This window comes from Capsicum annuum, chromosome 2 (genome assembly GCF_002878395.1).
Source record: "Capsicum annuum cultivar UCD-10X-F1 chromosome 2, UCD10Xv1.1, whole genome shotgun sequence".
NCBI classification, from domain to species: Eukaryota; Viridiplantae; Streptophyta; class Magnoliopsida; order Solanales; family Solanaceae; genus Capsicum; species Capsicum annuum.
The window spans coordinates 153,836,987-153,849,780 of record NC_061112.1 but is presented as its reverse complement, the minus strand read 5'-3'; the positions used below and the strand labels follow the sequence as shown (position 1 = coordinate 153,849,780).

General features: G+C 37.4%; 2 protein-coding genes across 2 annotated transcripts; both read right to left on the bottom strand.

The window, feature by feature from the left end:
* Positions 1-195: 195 nt before the first annotated feature.
* Positions 196-7,349, bottom strand: LOC107860744 (sister chromatid cohesion 1 protein 2). The gene is made up of 13 exons (XM_016706212.2): positions 6,987-7,349; positions 4,720-5,005; positions 4,535-4,572; positions 4,395-4,438; positions 3,841-3,899; positions 3,209-3,762; positions 2,791-2,902; positions 2,118-2,257; positions 1,597-2,045; positions 1,423-1,456; positions 1,272-1,293; positions 986-1,118; positions 196-560 (listed from the first exon to the last, which is right to left on the bottom strand). The coding sequence occupies exons 1-13, from the start codon at positions 7,108-7,110 to the stop codon at positions 438-440; spliced, it is 2,118 nt and encodes a 705-aa protein (XP_016561698.2). The 5' UTR covers positions 7,111-7,349; the 3' UTR covers positions 196-437.
* A 994-nt stretch (positions 7,350-8,343) lies between these two features.
* On the bottom strand, positions 8,344-11,889 carry LOC107860747 (transcription termination factor MTERF5, chloroplastic). Its single transcript, XM_016706217.2, has 4 exons — positions 11,483-11,889; positions 10,440-10,489; positions 10,096-10,311; positions 8,344-9,948 (listed from the first exon to the last, which is right to left on the bottom strand). The coding sequence occupies exons 1-4, from the start codon at positions 11,560-11,562 to the stop codon at positions 8,840-8,842; spliced, it is 1,455 nt and encodes a 484-aa protein (XP_016561703.1). The 5' UTR covers positions 11,563-11,889; the 3' UTR covers positions 8,344-8,839.
* Positions 11,890-12,794: the final 905 nt, after the last annotated feature.

The following is a 12,794-nucleotide window of genomic DNA, read 5'->3' as shown; positions in this document are numbered from 1 at the left end:
TTAAAATGCCTAGGAATTGATTAACTGCTTCAAATCCTGGTGGAGCATATTTTCACCATTTCCTATTACCACCTCCATATATATTTATCTCGTAAAAGCACCTTTTTGTCTTGTTTTATTTTGTGCATTGATCTTATGATAACCTAAAAATAGAACAGTTATAAATTGAAGTAAGTTTTAGATGACGCCTTAAAATAAAAGAGGAAAAAAATTAGAGTAATGACTATACACAAACGGTAGCCACGAACACTTTAACCAGAGCTACACAAATATTGACAAGTCCAACTAAATTAGCATTCATAAGCTACAAAGAGTTAGTAACCAAACAAAACATAAAAAAAGCATTATATGCATGTTGCTTGATTCATCTATTACTACTCCTCTACGGTCAGTTTCCTGTGCTACTATTTACCGACACTGCTCTCCTATGCGAACATTCAGGATTTTGGCCCAAAGCCTTCGGCTTCAAAGGTCTGCTTTAGTCTAGGGAGTTCTTGCAAAAGGATGTCACTATAGGCATCTTCCTGCTGCACGTCTATCCAGCTTCCAGATTTCAGAACCTGCAAGAAAATTAAGCGAATAGGTAAATGATGCACTACATCTCTCTGCATATTGCATTGGATCTAGATATACTCGCAGACGAATGCATAAAATGAAGTTCTGATGCATGTGTGGGGGGAATCTTATAGGTCAAGAACAGTACTGGCGTTTAAGAATGGGTAGGTAGTATATATGGTTGGATGTTTTTCAACCACAATAGAACCGAGGAAAATCCTGTTTAATGACCAAATGGAGAGCACAGAAGAGATCCAAATGGGACTACTCTCGTGACTTCAAGATTCAATGACCAGCCGAAACCTAGCTAACGCTATCATTTACTGCCAATGCTCTTAAATATATTATCAACCACTTCCATTCATCCGCAAGTTCCATATTTGACAGACCTAAAATCACCGGAAAGATGAAAAGAACCGAGAAACGATACCAGTATCTCGTAGAACACCTTTGCACTATCTCTCTTTGTTTTCCCCTTCAGAAGCAAGGACAAGTTAACAACTTCTACCTCCTCCTTCCCTTTTCGAGCAGGAATGCTTTCAAGCAGAAATCTTGCAACCTTTCTGCATGCAAGAAAGCAACAAATTGGATCTCCAGCAAAAACAGAAGAAAGTAATCTTCAGCAAGTCTCAAAAGAGTCGTAACCAAAAGATCCCATAGATCCTGGGAAGGGGGGATCGCGAAAACTGGGAATGAGATTTCCTAATTCATCATACCTTGTTCTCAGGGAAAATTTACCTGCAACCAAGACAAACTTGTGAGAACAGCAATCCTACTGAAATAATAATGCACCACTAGAACATATCCCCCCCACCCCTCCCGGGAAAAAGAAAAAGAAAAAACCTTAAGAGCACATTATTGTCTTACATTTTTCGGAGGTCCCTTCAGATGAATTTATCTCCTGAAGAAAGAGGGCATTTGTAACAGTTAGCACTTGTTAACATTAAAATAACCGATATGGACAACAAATTTTTTTTTAAAAAAAACAGAAGCAATTTCCTCGAGTTATGCCAGGAATCAGACTAGTCAACCACGACATACCTCATCTATCAAATTCATTTCAATTTCTAGATCCTCCACGGGACGTGTTCCTTTCTCTGTGCTTTCAGTTGGACTTGCTGGTTCTATGTGTGATCTATAAGTTCCTTCCATATCATGAAATCTCAACGAACTTGAGCCAGTGACAGGTGTTGCAGGAGCAATAGGGGTGTGTTCATCATATTTGAGTCTATTAGGAGATTCAGGTACACCCACATCCAGAGATGCTGCAGGAGCATTAGGTATTTGTTCTCCACATCTGAGGGTACCAGGAGATTCTATGTCCTCATGCAGAGATGTCGCAGGAGCAATAACTATTTTTTCCCCAGATCTGGGTTTATTAGGAGACTCTGGTATATCCTCACGCAAAAGAACTTCTTCTGTTTCTGCAGGCCCATACCTTGTAGATCTAATTTTGCGAATTGCAGATCTAATATCAATCGAAAGACCCCCTGCGTTGCCACAATTGGTTAGTTAAATTTCCCAAAACACAGAAAAGGCAGTGCCAGTGTTGGAAAGCTTACCACAAGGAATTAGAGGCTCCTCAAAACTCTGAGGAAGTGAGGAAATTTTATGTGCTTTCCATGCAAAGTAACTGGAAAGAGGAGCTTTCCTTCTCTTGCATACTAAGTCACTTGCATCACCAATCCAGTGCTTGAATATCCTGCATGTTTAGATCGTGTTGCATCAGTCTCTTCTAACTATGCAAATCGGACTGCACTGGACTAACTAAAGAAGGTTGCAACAAAAAAAATCATCAGCAGAAACCCAAAAGTGCCTCTGGTGAGTGCATCCACAACTTCATTGTTGTCATACTAACAACTAACAAGATACCATTTGAAAACTCTCATGTAGAATCTCATGAGCACAATAACAAGAACAAGAGCATCTAAATGTTCAGACACAGAACTCCAGTGGCAATAAAGGTCCAGGTCTAAAGAAATGGATAGCACTAGAAGTTGTCTGAACTCCAGTGGCAATAAAGGTCCAGGTCTAAAGAAATGGATAGCACTAGAAGAAATTATGACTATCCATTAATCTACATGCATAGATGACTTTCCACACTGCTATAACTTCATCAGTTATTGTAGAAATAAAACCACATTTGAAAAGCAGCATTTCTCTGAGATCAATCCTGCATACAGTTATCTTAGTGCAATGAACCTTGAATGGTTGAATGGATAAGAAGGATCGTACCGATTTGTAATCACAATAGACTCATCAAATATACATTTCCGCTTCCTTGAAATCCGAGTACGCTCCTTGGTAGCTGGGGTGCGAACAGATATGAATTCCGGTGAAGTGGAACCTGAATTGAAAGAAAGTGACGCTGGTTAAATAACCAAGCAATTTAAAACATGATTTGTTTGAGTATCCGAGAGGACAAATTAGATTGTATCCAACAAGTGACAAAAATTAGAAGGGGCCACGCACCAGTTCCTCCTCTTCTTTTTTTTTTTTTCTTGGCTTGGGGTAGGGAAAAGTGGGGGCTGTTGCCCTTTTGGGGGGGGTAATAGCTGATTCTATGTCCAATAAGATTCAGCTGTTCAACTTAAACAATAGTGAAAACACATAATAAGCACAAGGTAACAAGATGAGGATCCACCAGAATCACCTGAAATCTTGGTCTCTGGATTCACATCAATAGAGAGGGACACTGATCGATCATCTTTAGTCTGATCCTTCTCATTTCTAGAGGAAAATGCTTCAACAATTTTCTTTTGCTCAAAACTACAATGCTTTTCCACAAGAAATGATTCGCTAGGGCCTGCTGGTCCTTCGTCTACATTCACTCCTACATCAGGGTGTTTTAAGAGCACAACTGGCTGATGTATTTTCTCAGATTGTTGATCAATGTTGATTTCTGTTTCAGCATCTGTGATAATCATCGGTTCTGCATGTTCTTCTAGAGATGGCCTCTTTTCACAAAGATGCTCGTCATTTACCAAGTTCCCAGCATTGGATTCTCTCATCTGCTCATCATCAGTCTTGTGATCATCTGTCTTATCAGAGGTCATCTGAATTTCAACATCCCCAAAGGTCATAGGTTCAAAGCGCTCTTCCAAGGAGAACCTAGTCTCATTGAGGTTCCACATAGCAGCCACGTGGCCTGACCCAGGTGATGGGTGGAAATCAAAACCTTTGTCCATCAGGTAAGGTGAACGTATGCTATACAATGAAAAGTTAAATTCTTAGCACTAGCACTACATCTATGTCTATTAACAGAGGTGTAGGATCAGTGCATACTCTTTAACTGGAGTGTGATTTGTGGTCAAAGACGCTGAATGAGTGACATCTTCCTCGTACTGAAAAAAGCAGCTTATATGTCATGTATGCAAGAAATTCCATACAAAAAACTAATAAAGGTTAATTCTTAAGGCTCTAAGCTCATTCTTATTCAAGTACCATCAGAAATTTGAATGGCTTGATGAATCAAATAACTTCTTCAAATTAAACACAGCACTTACCAGTACTTGTTCAAAGAAAAGAAGTTACATCAATCTATGATGTATCTTGGCAAGTACAAATCACACTAACCAGTTTGGAGAAAACAATTTACAAATCAATCAACTGATTCGATAATATGTGCTAACACCAACTCTAAGGATCTAATAGACCTCTAAAATTTGTCCTCAATAGAAAAAAGAACTAAGAGATATTCAGGGAACAGACATATCTCGCTAAGCAGTGAAAGTGATATTAGTGAACACAAAGCAGAAAGTGAGCTATGCTGCCTTCTTTAGTAAGACAAGTTCCACATGAAGAGATATGCTTTTAAAAGACCAAATAAGTGATAATACCTCGCTAGATAAGCCAAAAACTGCTTGCTCATTTTCCCGGGTATCTGAAACAGAAGGCAGAATATTTTTTTTAAAGTAACGTGCAGCAAAGAAGTTAAACCAAGTAACCTTGAATAAATAAACACAACAATGTACCAGACCTGAAAGCATGATTTTTTCACGGGATGCCACATGACCACTTCAAAGCAGTATAGTTGCAAACCAAGATGAAATGATCAACCCCAAACCAACAATCAGAAAAAAGAATTTAAGGAAAAACGAAAAAAAGGTAAATATACAAATTGACACTTGACACCACGTCATTCATGGCAAGTACTTATTTCACCTGTTTGCTTCTTGATCTTCCAAGACTTCCAGATCAAAGGTATCCAGTTCAAATTTCTTTGGTCGGGTGATAACACGGGCAGGAGCATACATACCCTCAATCCTTAAAGCTGATAATTTGCTAGTTGGTCTCTTGTGAGTTGAAAAATCAGCAAGTTTAATAAGAACATGATTACAGTCATGGAAAAGATATTCCACTTTTTTCGAATATATCCTAACTACGCCCAGGAGCAAGTGACCTAAGATTCTGTATGTAACCACAGGAGCTTGATCCAGCAGAATTTTGTCTGAGAAAAATAGCAGTAAAGCAAATCTAAATCACTCAAGTAACGATTAAAACTTTTAAAAACTACTTTTACGTGCTGCAATTATAAAACAGAATCGGAGAGCATCAAGAATCTGAAATCAAAAGGATTCAACGGCAATGAGCACTTCATTACATACATACACAACAAACCATAAACATGTGAACTAAGATCAAGATTAAAGAACTTATTTAACCCCGCCAGGAAACAATAACCCATATCATCAAAGGAATTCACAGGAAATAACATTTGACACCACCTATAATCACCCAAGTTAGCAGTGAACATTCACAATCCGACATAAAGCCAGAAACCATTTTCTGTGGTTTGGAAGACATGCTTGTTCCCATGTAATTATATTGTTTACAGTGTCTTCCGAATTCCGTGTTACAACACTCATTACAGCTAACACAGCAGAAGTTGCAAACTAAGTGAGATTTTCAAACAACCTGTCAGCCACATTTGAACCTATTCTTCTTCATGGCCATAATTACAAAATCAAACCACAAAATGTATGGTTAGCACTCAACTGGAGAAGCCCTATCCAGCCATTCCAACTCAATCTGGAAATAGAAGAATTTATTTGATGTAGGGATCGACATTAGCAGCTTGTTTGGATGATTGTTGCCTATTCTATTGAGATGTGTTGTTAGTTTAGATACAATGTTTGTTTTGATTGTCACTTAAATTTATTGTATCGAATCTTTAAACTCATCGTTATATAACTATGAAAAGTCCTATTTGTAAAACGACCAATTCAGTGTGATCGCGTTGTTACCTTTTTTTTTCTCATTTTTGTCTTTACTAATTATTTAATAATCATATTTTATCGTTTACACAAACTTTTCTATAATTGCTCTATCCTTCAAAATCAATGTATGAGATTACATAACGACGAAAAATGATATTTTATCCAACGTTATATTCATTAAAACAATATAATACGATACAGTACAACACAACACAGTATGAAACAATATGTAACAACCATACAAACAGAATGTAAACACGATGGAGACAAAAGGTAACTACTAGCTGCAATTTGGGATAAAAACAAATTATATGAACTATGCATTCGACAACTATGTAAAGAAATCCGCCAAAGTCATCGCAGCCGCACTTCTTTTTTCACAACTAAGGGTGTGTTCGGCTAATGTTTCTTTGGTCCAAAAATTTGAAAAATATTTTCTTTAGGAAAAAATACTCCTTAAAAGTAAAGAAAATGACTTCTATAACAAGAGTAAAGAAAAAGACTAATATTGTCTCCTCCACACCCTCAGAATCACCTACCACCACCAACCCCAAACACCCCCACAGAAATCTCACCCCACGCCCCCCCCCCTGCCCACCACCCACCCGCCCCCCCCAAACCCTGCCCCCTCCCCCCCCCCCCCCCCCCCCCAAACACAAATCCTCGTAATTTTGTCTCAGATATAATATTTTTGACTTGCTTACCGTAACGAACAAGTCTTTTGTACCTCTATTACATCTTTGTCTAAATTGTATTTGGTTTTAAGCTGAGGGTCCACCGGAAACCGCCTCCCTACCTCACTTCTGAGGTAGTGGTCCAGACTGTGCACACTCTACCCTCCTCACTTCCCACTGTGTGGGAATGGAATACACTAGATATGTTAATGTTGTTGTTACCGAGCCAACAAAATAACTAAGAAGCTACTTGCATTTCTAAAAAATAATTTCTAATTAACGACACTGTGGTTAGAACATACGTCAGGGTTCACTAAAGGGTAAAAAGAACTTGCAATGTTACCATAACCTGTTTTCTCAAGAGAATAAAATGCAAACAAACATATACCCTTTGGAGAAAAAGGGGTTACAGAAAAAGAACAAATACACAACCCCAACATAAAAAGACCACATTTTTTTTCTTCTTGTAATAACTTTCTATAAATGAAAAGGGGCAAACTAAAAAGGGAAAAAGAGAAAGTCAAAAGGGAAAACGCACCGACAGAAGAAGTGATATTAGTTTGCTGAACTTGCTCTTTCTTGAGACGCTTATAACAATGAGCAGCAATCCAAATGGTGCCTAAAGGCCCCTTCTTTGATAGAAGTAACTGCGAGTAAAACATGTTTTTTTTCTCTTTACCTATCTTTGTTTTTGTAGAAAAAGAGAGACAAATGCCTCCCTTTGCTTATATATATATGTGTGTGTAGGTTGTTGATTTTAGAGAATTCAAATACAGAAAAACCGCTTGGGAGAGAAAAGAGAGAGAGAGAGAAAAGGAGGAGGGAGTTATAAGAGTTGCAAGAAGAATTGTAAGAGAAGTCTCTCTATTTCTTTATTTTTTTTTATTTATGTGTTTTTGTAATTTTGAAATATGTTGTTTCATTTTTGGAATGTACTGGGAGACCAAATAAACCCTACCAGACTGACCATAATGACCCCAACGCTATTTCCATTATCATTAAATCGAAACATAGTGCATAGGTACTCTTTGATGCAAATAAGGACCAGACGATTTGACATACACAAATATTTTCTTTCATTTCAACAATATGTAATCTTTCAATAGCTTCATTTTTTGATGAGATTCTATCGAGATAAATGAGCTCATATAGCTGTTCATCCATATTTGAAAACTATTTATATTTTGTAGAAGAGTCGATTTATATATGAAATACTTCAATTTAAAAAAAAAAAAAAAAAAATCTAAGATACATTATCATTATTTTTTAAAAATAACGTGTCTATTAAAATAACTGATGATAGCTATACATGAGAACTTAAAATATTGAGAAGGTTAAGTGATCTCTTTTCTGATAAATAAAATTACTCAATACCTATACTAACATAATAGGTACTCTATAAAATCAATTAATATAGGGACAAATTGGCTTGTTCTGACATTCAATTAAAGTTAATCCTGTGAATTTTGAAGAAAAAACCGAGAAGGATAAACTTGTAAAAATGACATATAATTCAAATACTGTACTTTTTTTTTCCCTTAGTCTGATTTATCTACAATAAATATATTTCTATTTTCTTTTTTAAAAAAATCCATTTTTGTTCTTATCAATTTTATGGGGTTTATCACAAACGGTAAGTTTAATGTACGGTGGGGTTATTTACTGGGCAGCTGCCAGCTCATTAACTTTGACTGCACCACGTGTCACTTTCACTCAACCTTATCAATTTTATTCCAGAACCATTGCCCTATTATCACTACCGAAATCATGAGAATGCTCCTTGCCCCGGAAGGGCTATTATAGATCTCTCTTTTCCACATGTAAAGAAGCAGTCAAGTTGAGTTGTAGGCCTCATTAGTACATACATAACAGCAGGAAAATAAAATTTTCCATGATTTCTCCAAACAAAAAACCTGAACTAATCAATGACTAAGAGGGGTTTCATTGTCTAGTTTATAAAAGAAAACATAGCTCTTGCAAAGAACCCTGTTGAAAACTATATGTCCTCACAAACAGTGTGTTGATCTCCCAAGACTGAGAAATCACTTTGTAAAGAACCTTGACGACTGCAAATAAATCCTGTCAGCAAAACTTGGATCATATTCTAAAGGCCTATAAACACAACGAGTACGAAATACAAGATAAAATACATTGCCTAAAAGCTATTCCACCAACATTTTCGATTACTTTAGCCTATACAGTTGTACACCAGGCACATGAGATGTCTACTGACTTAATAAGATTCCTCTAGCATCCATTGAGACAACTTTGTCACTGCTATCTTCACCTAGCAATATCTGAAAACCATAACTTTTGGCTCAATGGACATGAAATCTTAAAATCTCCAGACCTTTAATAGTTGGTGAATTCCATCAGAGACGTCTCCAGTGGCTAATTATCTAACAATTTCTGCATTTTTTTCTCCAAAACCTTATCGAAAGAATCATGCGACAGTGACAACATCTGGTTCAGTAACAACCTTACACCTTTATCAGTCATAATGGCAAACCTTGGCTTGATTCTCTCTTCCAAACTATAACCAAAATACTGAGGAAACTTGACCAGTTCTGATCTCGGATAACCCATGGTCAAAAAGAACTCCCACTTCAGCACAAACTTAGCCAAGCTAAAAGTATATAGAGCACCGTATCTTGACACCATTATGGCAACTTCATTCATACTGAATCCCTTATCCTTGAAGAACTCGGTGACAGGCTTAAGGTTGGCCTCAATGCTAAGACCAAAAGTTTGAGGAGATCGGTAGAGAAGAACTCCAACATCAACCCCCAATGAACGGAAGTACTTTGTTGCAGGCCTTAGCTTGTCTTCCACGCTGTAACTTATGATGTTTGGATATCTGGTTAGAACCTTGCTCACATTCTCAGAAGATAGACCCATTTCATAAAGAAAGTCCACTGTTGCTTTCAATTTAGGTCGACTGTAAGTGGGAAGTGCAGGAAAACGGTAGATTACTTTAGCCCACTGTTCTTTATCAATGCCCAGTTCTTCCAAAAATGCCATTGTTGGAATAAAATTCTCTGAGAGACTAATTCCACATAGTTGAGGCCTTTTGGTTAGAATGGTTGGGATCTGTGATCTTGGCACTCCAAGATCAAGAAGAAACTCAACTACTGGTTTGATTTTTCCCTCAAGACTATAGTAAGCAAAAGCGGGAAACCTGCGTGTGATTACTCTAATCTTTTCAATGTCCATGCCCAATTCAACAAGGTATAAAATATGTGGGGGAAGCTTCCCAGTGGGTCCAATGTCACTCACTCGTGCCAGGGCCTTCAGCTTCTTGGATTCAAGGACAGCACTAGGAGGTGAAGCTGGTGTGACAGGAAGGGGCACTTTTTCAACAGTTTCTTCTATTTTATCCACAACGGGTGGGTTTGGAAAGCTCTCCACAACATCCAACAGAATGCTTCCATATTCCTCATGGAGGGCCTCAAGGTATGGGGTGAGAGCATCCCTAATCTCAAGAGTTGTTAGTTCTCGTCCTGCAAATTAAAGCAAATTCACAATTTACAAATGAAATTAAATGAAAAAAGCGCTGTGAATATGCCCGTGCACATTCTGCAGATTCACAGATGTACAAGCAAATAAAGAGAGGGAAAGAACAGGGAATCAATCTGCTTAAACCATACCTACTAGGTAGCGAGACTTGTGAACAGAATGCAGCCGCGAGACTAGGTGATCGATAAAAGACTCTGATCTGTTGATAGCTCTTGCTGCAAGAGCAGCGCTTAAACCCTGTTTCTTCAGAAACAAGGTCAAGACAGCCTTTGCTTCTTCCTTTTCAGCAGCTACAAGGGTTGGGGAAACCACCCTTACGTTAAAAGATCCGTCTATCTCAGATTCAGCTGTCAATCAAAGATAATGTACAAATATTATGGCAAAACCATAGCAACACTGTGAAGAGGATACACGGTGATGGTTCCAACAGTCTACTGGAGATAACACGATTGATATTCAGAGTTTAGAAACTTACCGTACTTCGCTTGGCAAAAGAAAATCTTCTGAGGAAACGACAGTTCAATCCTGAAGAAAGTTTAACTAATGATTTAACCCCAACTTAATGAGAAAACAATATCCCACAAAACCACGAATTACAACAACATACCCAGTGCGATCCCACAAGTGGGGTCTGGGGAGGGTGGCGGTGTACGCAAACCTCACCCCTACCCAGCGAGGTAGAGAGGTTATTTTTGATAGACCCTCGGCTCAAAAAAAGCGTTTTCAATAACAGATTTGACAAATTCAAGTAAAAGCTATAGTGAAAATATCGTAGAAAAAAACACGAATTACATGTCTACAAAATTATAATCGCATCATATGTTTGTGCAATGGCAAAATTAAATGCTTCTTGATGTAACTTCTTCTATTCATATGGTTAGGAAAAAAAGGAGGCATATTTAGAGCTCTGATTCTGCACAAGTGCTATTATAATGTATATTATGTTACAAAACCACTGGAATGTTGCTAAGCTGTGATAGATATTGCCACAGAACAATCATATTCATCACAAACAAACTAAGAACAACTACGCCTCAATCTCAAGCAAGTTTCAGGTAAGCTATATGAATCCTCACTATACGTATCGCTCCATTTAAGTCCATCTCAGTACAATATTACTAAAAATTAGTTTCTCCGGCACTAGGAGTTCCCTGCAATCCTAAAAACATACACTCTCAGTTCCTAGATAAGTGGTGTTTTTAGCTTGGACACACACCTTAAAAACTACTCACTCAGTGTTTTCACTAACTTAACCTTAATAAATAGATGTAACTCTTTAATAGTTTCTTCGTCACGTAAAACTCTCTGTCTTGTAGATTATCTAAAACATGAAATGCTAAAACACAATTTATTTAGGAAGGGAGGGAGTATAAAACAGGTTGTTCTCATGTTCAAATTGAAAGTGGTCTCATAGGTAACATGTCACAGCATCTAAACATCAAGTTTCATACAGACCCACAAAGAAAAAACATTAGAAAAGACTGGAAATTTAGTGATATTAATAGAAGATGACGTTACCGATAAAGGGGTATTGGGGAAGTTCTTGAAAGAAATGCAAGGTTTGTGTTTGGGGTTCGTAGTTGCATGAAAGATATCATTTTTCAGCTGCTCAATGGTGGTGGCGGTGGTGGTGTTACTGCGAAAAGTATTTTGAAGCATTGATTAAACAAACAAGGTTAAGTAAAAATGAAATTGTAAATTGGGGGTGGATTTGAAGATTTTTGGGGGAGGGGGCTTTTGGACCGCATATGTTATGTGGTTTGTTCTCTAGTGCCCAATACAATCTTTGAAACAGCAATAACATGAAAAGCCGCACGTGACTAGGTAGGAGGACATGTTTATGAAATAAAAATTTGATTTCGTGTGTATTTTCTGAAAAATATTTATTTTTTTCAAAAAATAAATATTTTTTTTTTTTTTTTTTTTTTTTTTTTTTTTTTTTTTATATTTGACCGGCAAGCAAGAAATATTTATATATAATCTAGAAAATTACAATGGGTAGGGGTGAGGAGGTGGCTGGTGAGAGCTCTGTGGGTCGGGTGTGTTGGAGGGCAGGAGGAGACAATTAGTTTGAAACGTCCCTTACGAGCTTACTTTTTGGAAATTATTTTTCTCTGATTCATCACTTTATAGAGGTTTTTCTTGGGAAAACGCATCGTTTCCACCCCAAACTATACCCGAAAAGTCGAAGCCACACCTAAATTATACTAGTGACCTATTACACACCTAAGCTATAAAAAAGTGAAACCATTTACACCCTGTCAGGCTACCACCACTTGCAGGTGGTGTAGTGTTTTACACGCGCTGTCACATCAGCACCACGTCAGTAAAAAGTATCACTTTTTTATAGTTAAGGTGTGTACTAGGTCACTTATATAGTTTAGGTGTGGATTCGACTTTTCAACTATAGTTTGGGGTGGAAACGATAACTTTTCCCTTAATATTTTTAGCCGTTTACTTTTGTTATTTAATAGGCTGGACGCGCCTAAAATAAGTGTAATACACGCGCCTTAGAATGGGGATTGCGGGGAGGTAATAATATCACTTTTTTATAGTTAAGGTGTATAATAGATCACTAGTATAGTTTAGGTGTGACTTAGACTTTTCGAATATAGTTTAGGGAGGAAACGATGCCTTTTTCCGATTTTTCTTTGTCAAATGTGGTGGTGTGAAATTGATGACAAAGATAGTTTCATCATCTTGTTCTTCCTTTTATCTTGTGTTTACCCATTCGATTAGTAAAATAGAGAAAAATTGTAGAGACTCGACTACTCTGTAGTAGAACAAGTGACCTTCCTATTATATGTTGGACAACAATTATCTCAACTAA